The sequence below is a fragment of the Myxocyprinus asiaticus genome, chromosome 44 (assembly GCF_019703515.2).
Source record: "Myxocyprinus asiaticus isolate MX2 ecotype Aquarium Trade chromosome 44, UBuf_Myxa_2, whole genome shotgun sequence".
Taxonomy (NCBI): Eukaryota; Metazoa; Chordata; class Actinopteri; order Cypriniformes; family Catostomidae; genus Myxocyprinus; species Myxocyprinus asiaticus.
The window spans coordinates 31,443,994-31,462,865 of NC_059387.1; the positions used below are offsets into that span (position 1 = coordinate 31,443,994).

The 18,872-nt window shown below is 35.1% G+C and overlaps 1 protein-coding gene across 5 annotated transcripts in view; it reads right to left on the reverse strand.

Moving 5' to 3' along the window:
- Positions 1-1,758: 1,758 nt before the first annotated feature.
- The window catches only part of LOC127434118 (gamma-1-syntrophin-like), a 54,826-nt gene continuing 37,712 nt past the window's right edge, over positions 1,759-18,872 (reverse strand). For 4 of the 5 annotated variants that reach the window (XM_051686611.1, XM_051686613.1, XM_051686615.1 and 1 more), the window contains 7 exons: positions 15,034-15,072; positions 14,382-14,498; positions 9,963-10,034; positions 8,963-9,115; positions 6,318-6,410; positions 3,854-3,964; positions 1,760-2,949 (listed from right to left, as the gene is read on the reverse strand). In XM_051686611.1, the coding sequence (XP_051542571.1) occupies positions 2,767-2,949; positions 3,854-3,964; positions 6,318-6,410; positions 8,963-9,115; positions 9,963-10,034; positions 14,382-14,498; positions 15,034-15,072 (768 nt within the window). In that variant the 3' untranslated portion in view covers positions 1,760-2,766. Of the gene's footprint in view, positions 2,950-3,853; positions 3,965-6,317; positions 6,411-8,962; positions 9,116-9,962; positions 10,035-14,381; positions 14,499-15,033; positions 15,073-18,872 lie in introns of all 5 variants that reach the window. The other variant, XM_051686616.1, reaches the window with a different exon arrangement.

An 18,872-nucleotide genomic window follows, 5' to 3' on the forward strand; every position in this document is an offset into this window, starting at 1 on the left:
TCGTGCAAGTTTAATATATATATATATATATATATATATACTGTCAAGGCACTTACCTCTTACTGGAGTTTCCACATTGGAGTTTATATATATTTACACACTGTATATATATATATACACTGTATATACAGTTGTGCTCAAAAGTTTGTATACCCTGGCAGAAACTGTGAAATTGTGGCATTGATTTTGAAAATATGACTGATCATGCAAAAAAAATGTCTTTTATTTAAGGATAGTGATCATATGAAGCCATTTATTATCACATAGTTGTTTGGCTTCTTTTTAAATCATAATGATAACAGAAATCACCCAAATGGCCCTGATCAAAAGTTTACATACCCTTGAATGTTTGGCCTTGTTACAGACACACAAGGTGACACACACAGGTTTAAATGGCAATTAAAGTTTAATTTCCCACACCTGTGGCTTTTTAAATTGCAATTAGTGTCTGTGTATAAATAGTCAATGAGTTTGTTAGCTCTCACGTGGATGCACTGAGCAGGCTAGATACTGAGCCATGGGGAGCAGAAAAGAACTGTCAAAAGACCTGCGTAACAAGGTAATGGAACTTTATAAAGATGGAAAAGGATATAAAAATATATCCAAAGCCTTGAAAATGCCAGTCAGTACTGTTCAATCACTTATTAAGAAGTGGAAAATTCGGGGATCTCTTGATACCAAGCCAAGGTCAGGTAGACCAAGAAAGATTTCAGCCACAACTGCCAGAAGAATTGTTTGGGATACAAAGAAAAACCCACAGGTAACCTCAGGAGAAATACAGGCTGCTCTGGAAAAAGACGGTGTGGTTGTTTCAAGGAGCACAATACGACGATACTTGAACAAAAATGAGCTGCATGGTCGAGTCGCCAGAAAGAAGCCTTCACTGTGCCAATGCCGCAAATGACAACACCTTGACACGCCTCACAGCTTCTGGCACACTGTAATTTGGAGTGACGAGACCAAAATAGAGCTTTATGGTCACAACCATAAGCGCTATGTTTGGAGAGGGGTCAACAAGTATTGTGCTCCTTGAAACAACCACACCGTCTTTTTCCAGAGCAGCCTGTATATTTCCTGACGTTACCTGTGGGTTTTTCTTTGTATCCTGAACAATTCTTCTGGCAGTTGTGGCTGAAATCTTTCTTGGTCTACCTGACCTTGGCTTGGTATCAAGAGATCCCCGAATTTTCCACTTCTTAATAAGTGATTGAACAGTACTGACTGGCATTTTCAAGGCTTTGGATATCTTTTTATATCCTTTTCCATCTTTATAAAGTTCCATTACCTTGTTACGCAAGTCTTTTGACAGTTCTTTTCTGCTCCCCATGGCTCTGTATCTAGTGCATCCACGTGAGAGCTAACAAACTCATTGACTATTTATACACAGACACTAACTGCAATTTAAAAAGCCACAGGTGTGGGAAATTAAACTTTAATTGCCATTTAAACCTGTGTGTGTCACCTTGTGTGTCTGTAACAAGGCCAAACATTCAAGGGTATGTAAACTTTTGATCAGGGCCATTTGGGTGATTTCTGTTACCATTATGATTTAAAAAGAAGCCAAACAACTATGTGATAATAAATGGCTTCATATGATCACTATCCTTAAATAAAAGACAGTTTTTTTGCATGATCAGTCATATTTTCAAAATCAATGCCAAAATTTCACAATTTCTGCCAGGGTATGCAAACTTTTGAGCACAACTGTATATATAATGTATATATATGGTGTAAATATGGTCAGTTTTTATTTCATGTTGACTTTAACGGGTTAACAGGATAGTCTTTTTATATTTTATATTTATAGTTTATATTTTTCTTAGATAGGCAAGAGGGACATAAAAAATAAATAAATAAAGGCAATCATTTCATTTATTAGCAAGTACTTTTTTTTCCCCACTTGAGAAAGTTCACATCATACACTTCCATTCATCAAACCCAAGTTCTTCATATTCCATTTCAAGATTCGACCTTCAATATAGGACTTAAAAGTATCAAAATAGGAACAATATGAAAATAACAATCACCCGTTCTCCAGTCTGTTGTTTGTCTGGGTAGTAAGACAGGATTCAACGTTAATAGTAGTGTTTTTGTACGTTTTAAAATCAAAAACCACCAGGAAAGAAAATATGCTATAGTCTGCCAATACAATACTTAGGCAATACATTAGTTACAGATGGACATTCTGAAAGATTCATTTCTGGTGTGTTTATTGTACAAATATGGCATCTGGTGTTACTCTCATAAACTAAATAGCTATTTTACAAAAGTTAAGAATATTAACAGAAGTTTCAATAACATTTATGGTGGCACTCCATGGCAGTTTCACAAGAAGTTCATTCCAATCGATAACCGAATTAAATAATATTCTAAAAGTATACACGTAAAGAAGTGTTAATATCATTTTAATGCAAACAGATATACTGCAATATCAAAAGGGAGGAGTCTAACTGTCTAATGTCCCAGTATCTGTAGCTGAAAGGGAGGTGAGGTCCATTTTAATATTGTAACCATGTGGTTTCCTTCAATTAGAAACTTCAATATAACTCATAAATCAGAAATTCATATTCCAGCTCAATCGCATCATGGCTAATATCTGAGTCTGTTTCTCATCCAGATGACAGCATACAGAGGTTGTAAATGTTTACTTGAATTGTCTTTTTGCTTTGCAAATTGGAAATCCATCATTTGTTCATTGTTTTTTTGGGATAGTTCCCCTCTTACCATTTGACTGTCTGGGAGGAGTGAATCTGACGCAAGAGTCTGTCAGCTCGTGTACTTTACTTTTGATATCTGTGATGTGGCCGTTATTGTGGGCGCTGAGGAGACCACTGGAGCCATGGCAGCGTTATGGCTGCTGACAAACATGGGATCCAAACAAGCCACCTTGGCAGCGAAGAACGCATGGATGCAGTGGAGAACCGCAAAGAGGTTGGAGAACTCCAGTTCCTGGACGTCACATGTAGACATGCAAACCAAGAAATATTCATGACTTAAGTGAATCTGTATCCAGATGGCACATGTACATTTCCAACATATCTGAGCGTTTCATCTGGAAAGCATCACATTCTAATTTGTGTGTATCTGATAAACACATCTAACAGGGGCCAGACAATTATTAAACATGTATGTTTATTGTGTTGTGAATTATTCACTGCTACTTTTCTATTTCATATTGATTTTATTTTGTTATTAACAGCAATAATCTTGCTAAGATTGAGAATGTACTCATATTTATTATTTATAAAAATAATAATAATAATAATAATTGAATAAAATCAAAGGATTTTTTTTTACTGTAATATTTTATTATTATTTATATAATTTATTTTTATATGATAAATTATTATAATTTTATTATGTAATGTAATTAACTGAAATAGTTCCCATAAATGGATAACACATTGTGTGTTTGTATATTGATAGAAAAAAAAAACAACATACAGAGAAAAATAAATGCCCCTGAAAATCAATTCCAGGTGGGAAATATTGTCCCTTAATATCATTGTTAATTTTTGACACTGGCCTACAGGGTAAGAAATAATCAAATGTGATTCTAAATCCCTTAAAATCTACCTAACTAGCTTTTCTTTTTACCTGCTTCATAAAACATTTATTTTCCTGTGGCAAGGTTGTGATGTTTTTTTATTTTTTGTAGGTTGTTAGGAATTACCAAGGTTGCTATACAAAGTATGATATAAGCATTCCTGGCAGTATTGCATAAACTCATAAAGGAATGTAGTACATACCGAAAAGGATGAAAACATGTTTCCATTTTTCATATTGTACTAAGTACAATAAAATGCTATAAAGCCCAGTGTGAAAACAAAATGTAAAAAAGAAAAAGAGTTACCTTCGCTTCAATAAGTTTTGTATCCTGATTCTGGAACAGAAATTTGATTTTACTCTTGCCGTCATCTGATGATCCTTTAAGCTGAGAGAATTTATATCGCCACAGCACCGCCTACAACGAGGTTTAAATTATGATTATTTATAACTCTACAAATAAGAAAAAGTGATTGAATGTTATTACTCAGATCTGAGAAAACATTATGGATGTATAAAAATATTCCCACTGGCACTGGCTAAAATAAAATTCACTGTCTCAATATTCTGATAGAACACTTTTTATATTTATAAATGTTTTAATTTTGAAAATGTTTTCATGACATTTGAGCCTTTTGAGTTTTTTTGTAATCCCCATTATCCTCAAAGATAATCTCATTAGATTCACATTGATGTAAAACAGTAAATAACTGTAATTATAAAGAATAGTAAATGTTTTCATTATTTCATTTAGCAAAAATTAAAGGCACTACAACAAATATTACCATGATGTAAACACTTTTTACAATTTAAGTAAAACAATTAAAAAATGTTTAATTAACTTAAAAATATAGTAAAATGTCACAAATTTAAAACTTTATTGTTCATGAAAATATAAAATACAAAAAATAGGCTTTATTTTCTTTGAGCAATATATATATATATATATATATATATATATATATATATATATATATATATATATATATATATATATACAGGTGCATCTCAATAAATTAGAATGTCATGCAAAAGTTCATTTATTTCAGTAATTCAACTCAAATTGTGAAACTCGTGTATTAAATAAATTCAATGCACACAGACTGAAGTAGTTTAAGTCTTTGGTTCTTTTAATTGTGATGATTTTGGCTCACATTTAACAAAAACCCACCAATTCACTATCTCAAAAAATTAGAATACATCATAAGACCAATAAAAAAAAACATTTTTAGTGAATTGTTGGCCTTCTGGAAAGTATGTTCATTTACTGTATATGTACTCAATACTTGGTAGGGGCTCCTGTTGCTTTAATTACTGCCTCAATTTGGCGTGGCATGGAGGTGATCAGTTTGTGGCACTGCTGAGGTGGTATGGAAGCCCAGGTTTCTTTGACAGTGGCCTTCAGCTCATCTGCATTTTTGGTCTCTTGTTTCTCATTTTCCTCTTGACAATACCCCATAGATTCTCTATGGGGTTCAGGTCTGGTGAGTTTGCTGGCCAGTCAAGCACACCAACACCATGGTCATTTAACCAACTTTTGGTGCTTTTGGCAGTGTGGGCAGGTGCCAAATCCTGCTGGAAAATGAAATCAGCATCTTTAAAAAGCTGGTCAGCAGAAGGAAGCATGAAGTGCTCCAAAATTTCTTGGTAAACGGGTGCAGTGACTTTGGTTTTCAAAAAACACAATGGACCAACACCAGCAGATGACATTGCACCCCAAATCATCACAGACTGTGGAAACTTAACACTGGACTTCAAGCAACTTGGGCTATGATCTTCTCCACCCTTCCTCCAGACTCTAGGACCTTGGTTTCAAAATGAAATACAAAACTTGCTCTCATCTGAAAAGAGGACTTTGGACCACTGGGCAACAGTCCAGTTCTTCTTCTCCTTAGCCCAGGTAAGACGCCTCTGACGTTGTCTGTGGTTCAGGAGTGGCTTAACAAGAGGAATACAACAACTGTAGCCAAATTCCTTGACACGTCTGTGTGTGGTGGCTCTTGATGCCTTGACCCCAGCCTCAGTCCATTCCTTGTGAAGTTCACCCAAATTCTTGAATCGATTTTGCTTGACAATCATAAGGCTGCGGTTCTCTCGGTTGGTTGTGCATCTTTTTCTTCCACACTTTTTCCTTCCACTCAACTTTCTGTTAACATGCTTGGATACAGCACTCTGTGAACAGCCAGCTTCTTTGGCAATGAATGTTTGTGGCTTACCCTCCTTGTGAAGGGTGTCAGTGATTGTCTTCTGGACAACTGTCAGATCAGCAGTCTTCCCCATGATTGTGTAGCCTAGTGAACCAAACTGAGAGACCATTTTGAAGGCTCAGGAAACCTTTGCAGGTGTTTTGAGTTGATTAGCTGATTGGCATGTCACCATATTCTAATTTTTTGAGATAGTGAATTGGTGGGTTTTTGTTAAATGTGAGCCAAAATCATCACAATTAAAAGAACCAAAGACTTAAACTACTTCAGTCTGTGTGCATTGAATTTATTTAATACACGAGTTTCACAGTTTGAGTTGAATTACTGAAATAAATGAAATTTTCCACGACATTCTAATTTATTGAGATGCACCTGTATATATATATATATATATATATATATATATATATATATATATATATATATATTATTATTATTATTATTATTTTTTTTTTTTTTTTTTTTTGGAGTGAAATAAAAATTCTTGACAGGTTTTTGTGAAAATGTACCCAAATATGATTTTCTGTTGTTATAATTTTTTTTAAGTCAACTATTGGCTTGGCTCACCTTTGACGCAGCGTCGAAACACACAAACCCCATGCTGAAATCGATGGTGAGTCCCATGAGATGGCTGTCCACAATGCAAGCGTATGTTTTACACTGAAACAGGAAACACTTGGCAGCGTCAATAAGACAAGAGGCAAATTAGCAGAAACAAACATCTACATCTCTTAAGTGTTTAATCAGGAAATTAAGCGTTGTACATAATTATTTTGGGGAGAAAAATAAACAGAAGCAATGTTTTGGCACAAACCATGGTCAGGATTTTGCCGCATTTGTTTGGTTTAGTGGGACAAATTGGCAGCGATTTTATTTGTACTACCCTGTTGCCTATTAATGTGGAACAGTTTAAATATTCTTCAGCAGAACATTGTCCAGGTTTCATTTAGCTAAATTCATCTATATGGAATATCCTGCTGTTATGTATATGCATGCTGTTCTTGAAATATGCATAGTGTAATGTACTTGAAATAAACATAATCAGATCTGATTCACAAATATAGGGAAGACCTGGGAGAGTTTTCAGTCTTTTTACTCTGGTGAATATTTCTCAGGGTAGGTTTATTTTTGAAAGCCAATTTCTGTAGTGACACATACCTTAAAGTCTAGACTTCAAAACAGCTTCTGAACATTTGCACCAACATTGCTTATAAAGAAAGATACAGTTAATTGGGCATATTGGGTAAATTACGTATTACAAAGGTTTTAAAGGCTTTTGAGCAAAAATGTAAACATTAGAATAAATATGACGCACGAAACAATTCATGAAACAGCAAAATTTGAAAAGTAACATATGAAGAGGAGATACATATAATAATTGGTCCTGAATGTAATAACTATTGGTCATGAACGTAATAAAGGCCCTTAAATGTGATAATATTTGGTGCTTATTGTATGCCAGGAGGGTGATTGTTCAATTTTAGGTAGTTTATAGTTTGTGTTTGCAAATATTATTATATGTAGATATGCACTTGTTTTTTTTAGGCTGATGATAGTTAGTAACATGATGTAAGTATAGTTGATTAAGGTAAATGGAGCAGTCATTTATTTGCATTCAGTTCAGTATGATTTAATGGCAAAAGGTCTTCATTAAAGAAGTTCTTTATCATTTTAATGGGATAAATATATGGGGTTATATATTTTTAAACAATACATTTTTAATGATAAAATGTTCACATTTATAAAGTGCACTGATCATTAATCACCACAATGATCATCCCACTAGTCATTCATTAATAAATGGCCAGTTGGAGCTGTAAACACTATAACTGATAAATGGTTAATTGGTCTAAAATGTAAAAACAAAAAAAAAAAAAAAAATATATATATATATATATATATATATATATATATATATATATATATATATATATATATATATATATATATATATATATTCATCATTACATTTAGGACCACAAATTATTACATTCTAGGTCTTTATTACATTTATTATAACTTTATTACATGTAGGACCATTATTACATCTAGGGCCTTTATTACATTTTGAACCAATAGTTATTACATTTATGGCATTTATTACATTTAGAACCACATTTGTATTACATTTAGGGCCAATAGATACTACATTTAGTGCAGTTATTATATTTATGATCAATAGTTATTACACTTAAGGTCTTTATTACATTTAGGGCAGTTATTCAATTTAGGACCAATAATATTACATTTAGGGCCTATATTACATTTAGGACCAATAGATAATACACTTAGGGCCTTTATTACATTTAGAACCAAATGTTTATTACATTTAGGGACTTTATTACATTTAGGACCACGTTTTTATTACATTCAGGGCCTTTGTTTAATTTAGGGCCATTTATTACATTAAGGACCACAAGTTACTACATTTAGGGCCTTTGTTACATGTAGGACCAATTAATAACTTTGGGCCCACAACAGACCCATGCCTGAATGTATGCTAGTGTGTTTTTATTGTGTTCTATCTTTTACCCAACAACTATAGTAAAAATATGATGATATGACGAAGTTTGGAGCATAGAATTCACAAAAAACATTCTAATTTCAGACAGTTATGAACTAGGAGTTTAAAAATCGACATAGATAACCACTGCTACAGAAAACATATGTTTGCGTAATCCGACTTTTGACTCAAAACCTTAAAGGAAGTGAAATCTAGCCCATGTGACAACTTCCCAAAGTGACAACTAGCCCCAGTTTCACCTATGCCATGTGGATTGCTTTGCTTCAGCTTTAAATCTACAATTACAACAACACTAATGTCTCAAAACAAAAGTGTGGTAATGAACAATGTGTTTCTTTCTCTAAGCAAGTACTAAATCACAAATCAGATTTAAACTCTCACTGGCACGGCCCACATCACTCGGAGGTTGTTCCGTACAGATGGCAGCCAACATTGTCTGGCAGGTGCAGTTTTATTTGCCACAATCTGATCTGTGCCGTTTCCGTTCACCGTGCCAAAAAGACATGTGCAGAAGCAAGCTATCCTTAAAATCTCCACTGACATTCCTTCATTTCATTTCGCCGATTCTGATTAGATTTCACTCACATTCATTTTATTTCACTGTGTTTCATTTAGTTCCTCTGAGTCAAACTTAATTATGCTGAGTTTGAATGAAGTTAAGTGAAGCAGACGCTGGGGGTTTCAGTACCTGTATTCGCTCCACTTCAAAGAATGTTGCCATCTGAAATGCTTTCTCCCAATGAAGCAGCTCACATTCGAGCTCCACGCTGAAGAAGATGTCCTCTCCTGAGTCCGTCTGAACGCTGAAGCAGTGCTTTCGTTTGTCTACTAGCTCATTGTCCTGAAGGAAATAATATATTAAGTTGAAATACAAGTTTCCTTCAAGGGATAGTTCGCCCAAAAATAACAATTGTGTCATCATTTACTCACCCTCATGTTGTTCCAAACCGTTATGAATTATTATAATTTTTTTTTTTTCCCAGCTCTACATTAGAGAGAGGACAGTCTACATGAGCGAATTTGATTACTCCCTCGGCTCCATTGCTGCATTCGCAATCCAATGTGACAAATATAGTGTTTTGTGATGCTACAATGCTACTCGTTGGAAAATGTAACATGTTACTGGAAAAGCTACACTATTGTGAAAATAGCTTAACCACTGTCACACAACGGAAAAATTTAGTTAACTTAGTAGTGTCACTAGTTTTATTTAACTACTCCCCAACACTGTTGCAGTCTTAATTATATTCTTGTCCCTAAATATGGCCCAGGTTCCAGCTTCAGTGTAAGTCTATGGGATATTTTCGGCTGTTTTATAGATCGGCAGGCAAAAATTGCCCAAAAAAATCTCTGACTGTATAAAAAAAATTGCACACTTCACCTAAACAAGCTACACATTTTTAGGGTCTCATTCATGTCTGTAGTACAAGCAGTGCGGGACGAGTCATATGCCAAAGTTTAATACTCTGGGTTAGAGCTTCCTTCAAATCCGTAACCATAATTATGAGCAATAGTAATAGCGATGTCTTTCATCAATTAAACATGCAAGACAAACATCACAAAACAAGAACCATGGTATATTTTGAAGCATAGGTTAGCATCTGACACAATCACTGAAATATGGTACCACCACAGTACTTTTGGTAAGGGTTGCTTGCTACAGATGTTTCAAGTACTTTAACTCATACCTTAAGAATCTTAAACATGATCTCATAGACAGTAAAGCTCTTCTCCGCTCTGGTCCAGTCCCAGGTGGTGACCTAAAGGAGTTGAGATTACCGTCAGTCCCCAAAAAGTCACAGACAGAACGTCAGTGAACACAAAATTAGGTCTGGGTCGTGTCCCTAAAGGGATGAAACAAATGCTACATGAGGTAAACAATGTTCTGCTCAAAGATGAAAACGAAAAACTTGAGAGAACTTGTAAACAAGAATGAGTCACGCACAGAATCGGCAGTAACCTTTAATACCCAAAGGCCAGTGAAGATGGATTGGGAACTCCGGAGTGTTTACTGTTCAGACTCAAGTACCTCACTGCAGACTTTTGAAATGTCAGGATACCAGTCAAAAACTGTGCTAGAATAAACAGATGCACTGACATGGACATTGAGAGATCATCAAAATACCTCCTTGAGGCATGGAAAAAGACAAACGGATATAGTGTTTGGCAGCAGTGCATCAATTTCTTCTATTCATTGACCATTCATCAACTATTCCTTGCTGAAAAGACCAGCTAAAGCTCCCTTGACATGATATCGGAATTTTATCATGAATACCAGTTAATGACTAGGAAGTAGCACATGAATGCCTCCTCAAATCATAGTTATGACTGGGAACTTCATAAATAATTTGGAAGACCCAACTATTAGTGGTTGACCGATATATCACCAAGGTGGAAAAACGGCCAATAGTTGGTATTCTTAAGTTCACCCAAAAGTAAAAATTCTGTCAGCATTTACTCACGCTCATACCATCCCAGATGTGTAAGGCTTTCTTTCTTCTGCACAACACAAATGAAGATATTTAGAAGAATATCTCAGCTCTGTAGGTCAACACAATGCAAGTGAATGGTGATCAAACCTTTGTAGCTCCAAAAATCACATAAAGGAAACATAAGACTCCAGTGGTTGAATCTAAATCTTCAGAAGCAATATGATAGGTGTGGGTGAGAATCAGAACAATGTTTAAGATTAATCTTAACCATTAAACTGACTTTAAGATGTAAAAGTGAAAAAAGGACTTACATTTTCATCTGTTTCTTACCGACACCAATCATATCACTTCTGAAGATATGGATTTAACCACTGGAGTCTTATGGATTACTTCTATGTTTCCTTTGTGATTTTTGGAGCTACAAAGGTCTGATCACCATTCACTTGCACTGAATGGACCTACAGAGCTGAGATATTCTTCTAAAAATCTTGTATACTGTAGAAGAAAGTAAGTCATACACATCCGGGAAGGCATGAGAGTGAGTAAATGAGATAATTTTCATTTTTGGGTGAACTCTCCCTTTAAAGTATCAGCATCGGGCGATACATTTTCCTATTTACCAGAATACACCACAATGGCATTGAGAATCACCTGCTTGTATGTGAAGGAGCCATATGAGATGTAAATGTGAATTTAATTAAATTACCATTTTTTACAAAATATTTACTAAATTCAGACAAAAAAAATTATTAAAAAAAGAAAATATATCCTTTTAAAAATATAAGATTTCTGTGCATTTTAGATGGGAGACAGAATCAGTATTATTGTAGTTTTATATCGGCCTATCTGCCACCCTGATCTCTAGATTTCATCATCTGCCAAAAAAAAAAAAAAATGTAAAACAACATAATGGTCGATCAATACCAAGTATCATTCCCAAGAGTTGGGATGACCCAAAAGCTACAACACAGCAGAGTTACAACATAAGCTACAATATTCAACATGGCAAACAATACTGTTTCAGTAGTGAAGGGTAATTATTCATTCTTAATTATTTAAGAAATATTCCACGTTCAATAGTTAAGCTCAGTTAGCAGCATTTGTGGCATAATGTTGATTACCACAAAAAATAATTTCAATTAAAAAAAAATATATATATAAGTTCCAGTGAGGCACTTACAATGGAAGTGAATGGATCCAATCCATAAACGTTAAAATACTCACTGATTCAAAAGTATAGCCACAAGACATAAACATTATGGGTGTTAAAATGATTTTAGTGTAATAAAATCACTTAATAACCTTTTCTGTGTAAAGTTATGCCCAGTTTTACAACTTTGTTGCCATAACGATAGACGACGTGATGCTATAAACCCTAAAACCCTCAAATGACAGAGAAAGCATTGATTTAAACAACTATACAGATTAAATAAAACACAAGTTTGACAGAAGAATGAATGTAAGTGCTTTTAGAACATTATAAGCTTTACAATTCTGCCTTTAAACCCTCCAGAAATTGCCCACATTCACATCCATTGTAAGTGCCTCAACTGTAACCTCGATTTTTGCATTTTTTTTAAAGAAAAGGTGATCAACATTACGCCACAAAGGCTGTTGACTGAGCTAAACTTGTGTTGAACCCGGAATATCATTCTAATAAATCAGAAAGATAGTTTAAAAGTCAAATTTGCTTATCCAGTGGTGGAACAGAAGAAGAAAAAAAGAGCTTTTGTAATTGTTCATTGTGGATTGAGTTGCTTTAGTTCGGCCACTTCCATATTTTGATGATACATGTCATAATAAGTAATGCCCAAATCAGACGTTGGAGCTTCCCAGGTGCACTTAAAGGCAGTAACAGCCCATGACAGAGCACATGCTAGTGATCAGCAATGCTAGTCTTTTCAGCAGCGTTCACCAAGTTAACACTTGGTTATTCCATGAACTGGCTTTAAATTAATGTGTGAACTGCAAATGACTTGATTCATGTCAAAAATGCTTTGAAAACCGACACTGACTCACATTTTTCTAACCAATCCTTGCCCCTAAGGCAGCATGTCAAGTGTTTATTGCCAGGAGCAGAGAGCTCCTGCACAAGCTGGAATAACCTAAGAGAGCTTTTGGACAAACAGCTGAGTGTTGTAAGATTTCTCAAATGCAATTGTGCATCTGCGAATCCCATAATACGTTTTTGCATCCTAAACTTTTCATCTTCTTCCAACTCCGCAGTCAAATTACAATTAATAGCAGACTGGATGAAGCTCTTTGATGTCTCAATCTCTTCAAGATAAATTAATGAAGTGCCAACCACTACAACTGCCAAGTGCTGCAATTCGTCATTTGATCAGGACTGTACCATTGGATGTAAAATACGGGGGGAGTCTAAGTGTTAAAGACCTTTGTTTATCATTTCATGATGAGTCATTTGTGAGGCTTCCATTCAATCACACACTTCCAGGATTATCCTTCATGTTTAATTCCAAATTATGTCCCAGAATTATGATGGAGGTGTGTTTAAGTTAGTTGCTGATTGCGTATGGAGATTAGATGTTAGTGAATTGAGGTGCTAGAGCCACAGGTTAAGTGATTTAGCTGAAAGGATTAACAGATTTCATAAAGTTGATAATAACAGAAGCAAATAATGTGGACGTTAACTGCTCAGTGGTGAAAAAAAACAACAACTATTCTTTGCAGGAGTAGTTCACCCCCCAAAAATATATTCTGACATTATTTACGCATCCTCGCATTATTCCTAACCCATATGCTGTTATTTTGTCATGGAAAACAAGAGCATTTTTAAGAATCTTAAAAGAGTGGACCACATCTGACCGAACAGAAGTTGTTAATCCTCTTAAAATCTTCAAATCAAACATGACAATAATTGCATCTGGGTTGATGTCAATGACGACTGGACACAAGACACATGAGAACCAATGACGACTGATGATGTCAATGAGACAAAATGTGATTTTGTAGATTTTGGAAAATTATTAGTGAATAACAACTTAAATCTTAGTCGGTTATTCACACAAAGCTATCATATGGATTCAGAAGGCTTGGAATATAGCAAACAAGTTAAAATGGTAAATACGGTTTTATGGAGCTTTTTTATGGTTTCTCTTTTGGAGCTTGACAGACATGGTGACTATGAACTGCAGCTGCATGTAAAAGAGTTGAATGAAGAATCTTCAAAATTCTCCTTTTGTGTTTCACAGAAAAAAATATTTTTGGATAAAACATTTTTAAAAAGGAAATAATGATGTATATTTTTAGGTGAAATATTCCACAATTCTTCAGATAAGTAAAATAGCTAACAACTGATGCTCAAATAAAGTTAAAACAGTAGTTAGATTAATTGTTTTTTAGATTGTTTCAAGAAAAAAATTGTACATACTGTAGAATAAATATTGTACACATACTGAACACACACACATATACAGTATATACATATATATATAGTATAAATAAACACACACACACACACACACACACACACTATATATATATATAGTATAGTATAAATACACACATATACAGTATACACTGTATATATAGTAAGTATATACTGTATATACAGTATACATATTGCATATACATATATGTATATACTGTATAATCACATTAAATTAGCTATTGCAAGTGAAAGGCTGTTGATGTATTAAATCAAGCTGAACTCACTGGAGGTGCCGAGAATTTAAAGAGAGACGAACCCCTCAAGGCAAGAAACTTTGGTGTGTACATTAGATCCTGAACCGAATCTTGCTCTTTCTCTTCCACCCAGCCCATATATATGATCTGAAAGACAGAAGAAGAAAAAACAGAGAGACAGAAAGTGTTCATTTTCAGAAATTTCATAGTGAACTCTGATTTCCAACTAATTAGTCTGGGCAGAATCAGCCAAAAGAAACAAAAAAAATTCTCGCTATGCATAAACAATTCAAACCTTCATCAATAAATTAAGCCCATTCAAAGTTTGATCATTAGGAATGTCACAACAAGCTCCCTGCGTAGGGGGTCGCAGACTAAGATTGGACACAGCGGCCAATGTTCTGTCAGTCTACGTGTTTCGTGAGGAGTGCGCCATTATGATACGATTCAGAGAATCTCAATGTCTTGTGAACTTGACTCTTGGCTATCTGCAGGGTGAGTGTGTCATGCGGCAGGAAGCAGGGTAGCTGTGTCACAAATCATCACTGTGTGGCTTCATTCATGTGTGCTGACCATGTCACTCACTCTTTAAGGGCTTTATTTGTGTCTCTGCAGGCATTTTGCCATCCTTTTAAGGTCCAATTTACAACTGGGATTCAATCCAGATTGGATGATTCCTTACCTGCTGGTTTACTGGAAAGTTCCTGTTTATCTTCTTAACCTGCAATAGAATTGTAAAGATTTAACATGTACATTAGATTTTTAAGATATTTTTAAAAGGGGCCGTATAATGGAAAACAGGGTTTTCCTTCTTATGTCTAAAAATGCTATTTCAGACACCTCATAAATCCTAACAAAAAGCCAGTGAAATACCGCAATCTGCTCCACAGACAATGACTGATGATTGACCAAAATAAGCTCTGCGATGCTCACCGAATGAACTTTATGGTGTCTCAGCTCAATTATTCAAGCAGCAGATAAAACCCCAGCCAAACATCTTACGTTGTTCTTCTAAACAAAGACACCAGTGTTTATCTAGAGCCCCAAGAGTTGCTGCTGCTGTGAAGCTTTATTCTCAAATAGCATTCGTTCTAGCTTCATTACCCCACAGAACCCTGGCCATTGACTGCCGCCTCACAAATGAGTCTAATAGTTCCATTTGAATGTGAAATGAGGTTCTATTTTCTTCACAGGAAATGGATTGAAAGCTCATCCAGATGGTCCCGCTGCAGGATAATCCAAACTAAACACCATAGTATCTTGTTTTGAAGAGCAAATTTATCGTATTTTTAGAGGATTTGGGGCCAAATACAACATACACTCAAAAAAGATGTCTGCAAGATGGAAGATGGTGGATTTTTGTTAGGGGACTCTCAAAAGCGACTCTTTATCCTATCGTAATTAAGGGTGAAACTCTTCATTGTGCAGGAACTGCCATTTTAATTCCTTAATCTAGTGCAAAGAGGGGATTACAAAACATGACCTGCCTGGTGAAAATACAAATTTATGAAAAATAATGCATAATGTCTTCCCGAATTTACCTCCATCGTTCATTAACATTCAAATTGAGCTCCCGGTGGTTCAATACATTCTACTGCATGCTCCCAAGAGCCAATGAAGCACTATAAATCTATGTACATTGTACTGCCATACAGTGGCACAAGGACCTCTCAGTCCAAACAAACCATGAAAGCTTGTGTTGTCGGTGCAATTTATCACAGAACTACAGTATAGAAGTCACAACAGTGGAAAATAAATAAGGGGGGAACAGGATCAGAAGGGCTAAGTTCACACCGCAGCTGAATGACGCCCAAATCTGATTTTCTGATCAAATCTGATTTTTTTGTAAGTTTGTTCACACGACATTTTAAATGTAGCCCATATCAGACACAAGTCTGAACAGCTGACACTCATTAACTGACCTGCATGCGTATAACACTCTCTGAGCATGAGTATAACAAACCCAAGTTCATTATATTAAAGGGGTCATGAAATGCATGACATTTTTTTTAAATAATTGTATTATCTTTCCTGAGGTCCACTGATAATGTCAGTAAAGTTATTTTGCACAAAAACTATCATAGTTTAGTACTAAATGATAATTTTCCTCCCTGTCTCTGGTCCTCTGATTGAAACGCTCTGTTTTGTCCTCAGCGTCTCCTTTAAACTTCAATGTAAACGCCCACTGTTCTGATTGGCTTACATCATGCAACCCCTCAAATTCAGCCATATTTGAAACTCAGTCAGAAGAGAATAAACAAGCTCTCTCCACAACTTTTAAAACTAAATGTCAGCATTTACACATAACACACATCCAACACATTGCATCCAAATATTTTTAACTTCACTCAAGCACATCAGCACCATAACTATTAAACAGTCATGACATATGAAATATTCATGAATTAAACTATTTACTCACGGTTTTGCAGCAAAGTCCAAGTGTTTTAAACTGCCCCATTCTTCAATAACAGTTCCTTTGTAAAGCTTGAATCGTATTATGAGTGGTTCACAAGCAGTCCACGCTGAAATTTGCACATACACAGTCCGTAGCATGGTAAAACATGATGCACACACATAGTGCAAAAGGTGCAGATCACCAGAAACGCATCCAAACGGTCAAAGACGTCCAGCTAGTGCTTGTTTACATACACCAACAACTAAAAATAGCGCAGATGGGTGCAAGAACAGCAAGACGCAGAGCAGCTGAATGAAGCCAATCAGAGTCTCCTTTTCTGAGTTTTAACTGACACCGCATCTTTTAAAAGCGGCACGATAAACATGACAATGGTCAAAGACGTCTGTGTAATGCATGTTATATGCACAAAAACTTCAAAATAGTCCAGAAGGGTCCCCTTTTGGTGTTCAAGAATAGTTGGTAACACTAGGCCTGTCTTGCTCCCTCTCTGTTTACGTCATGAACTGAGCGCCAGTGGGCGGGGCCAAGGAAGCGATGACATGGGGAGTGTAAATACAACTGAGCAATTTCTCATGATGTCACAAACACTATAAATGCACTATAAATGCTCTTTTTAAGACTGGGGAGGAAGTTTTGAGTTCTGAAATTTACAGTATGTTTTTAAAGTACAGTTACCTCTTATATGTCTAAATATCAAGGAAAATTGTATTTTCCATTTCATGACCCCTTTAATATGTATAATGAATTAACTTAAACCTAAAATTGTTATTAGCAGGTTTTTTTTACCCGAATAGGACACGACAATCTAATAAAATATCAGCAAGTGATAAAAGAGATAAAGTAATTTTAAATAAATTCATTTGCAGTCGTATGTTGGAATTGAATTACCATTTAAATTCAAGAATGTGATATTATGAGCGAGCCAGCAGGAAAAACATCAATATGTAAGGTAAGAGTTGTTATCTGTAATTATTTCAGATTTCCATTGAATTGCATTCGCATTTTGATACCGTTGCGATACAAGTGACATGAGCAAAGAGCCGTGCTACCTCTGCATATATTCAAACGAACCGCTGAACCCAAATGTTGAAGCCTATAATTTTCTTTTCTCAAAAGGAAATGAATGCATTAACAAGAAAATATATGATTTAAAGTAAAGGTTTTAAACCATAACAGGCATATCACGTGGTAAATCAAGCGCACAAGTGGCAAATGTTTTGTTAGATTGATGTAAAAAAATCAAATTAAATCTGACATGGCTGTTCACACTGAAGGCACATCGGAAAAAATCAGATACGTATCCGATTTATTTCCACATATGAAAGTGGCCCAGATCGGAACTGAACATGTCTGATTCAAAGTGCTTGTGACTGTTCACACAGTTAACAGTTATCCAATTAACAGATCTGCGTCACATGTGAGTGAGAAAAAAAAAAGAACATTTGGGCCAAATTCAGTTGCGGTGCGAACGTAACCAAATGTTGCGAGCTGGATTTGAAATTGCATCGCTCAATGTGTATGAGCATATGCACCATACATTAAACCATGTCTCTTACATGGTTAAATGCTGTTAAAGAAAGCCTTTCAATTTTGCTTATATTTTGCAACAAAGCACAAGTGTTGGGTAGATTTCCTCTGAACTGTAATCTAGTACTGATTACGATTTACAAAACTAAAATCATTATATATATATATATATATATGTATATGTATATGTAATAATGTATTACATTTAACTTATTTTATATATATTTAGCTGGGGTTTTCAAACTGGGGTAAAAATGTATAATATAACAAGATTTGACATTATTACTGTTTCATTCTGTTTTCAAAATTCTACAAATGGATTTCAATTGAACTGAAAAGGTTATAAATCTAACAGTACACCAATAGTGGGTAGAAACAAGGTATGTGCTCAACGAAATGTATATATCAACATGTGCAGCTGTCGCTGTTGCACACTGTCACCGTGTTTATATCCGTGTCTCCTGCTGAAAAAATGTAGCCTTTCTGTGGGCACCTCACAAATATATATAATAATACATATACTGTAAATATATATAAATTAATTTTAAATTCACTTATACAATATGATTATGCAA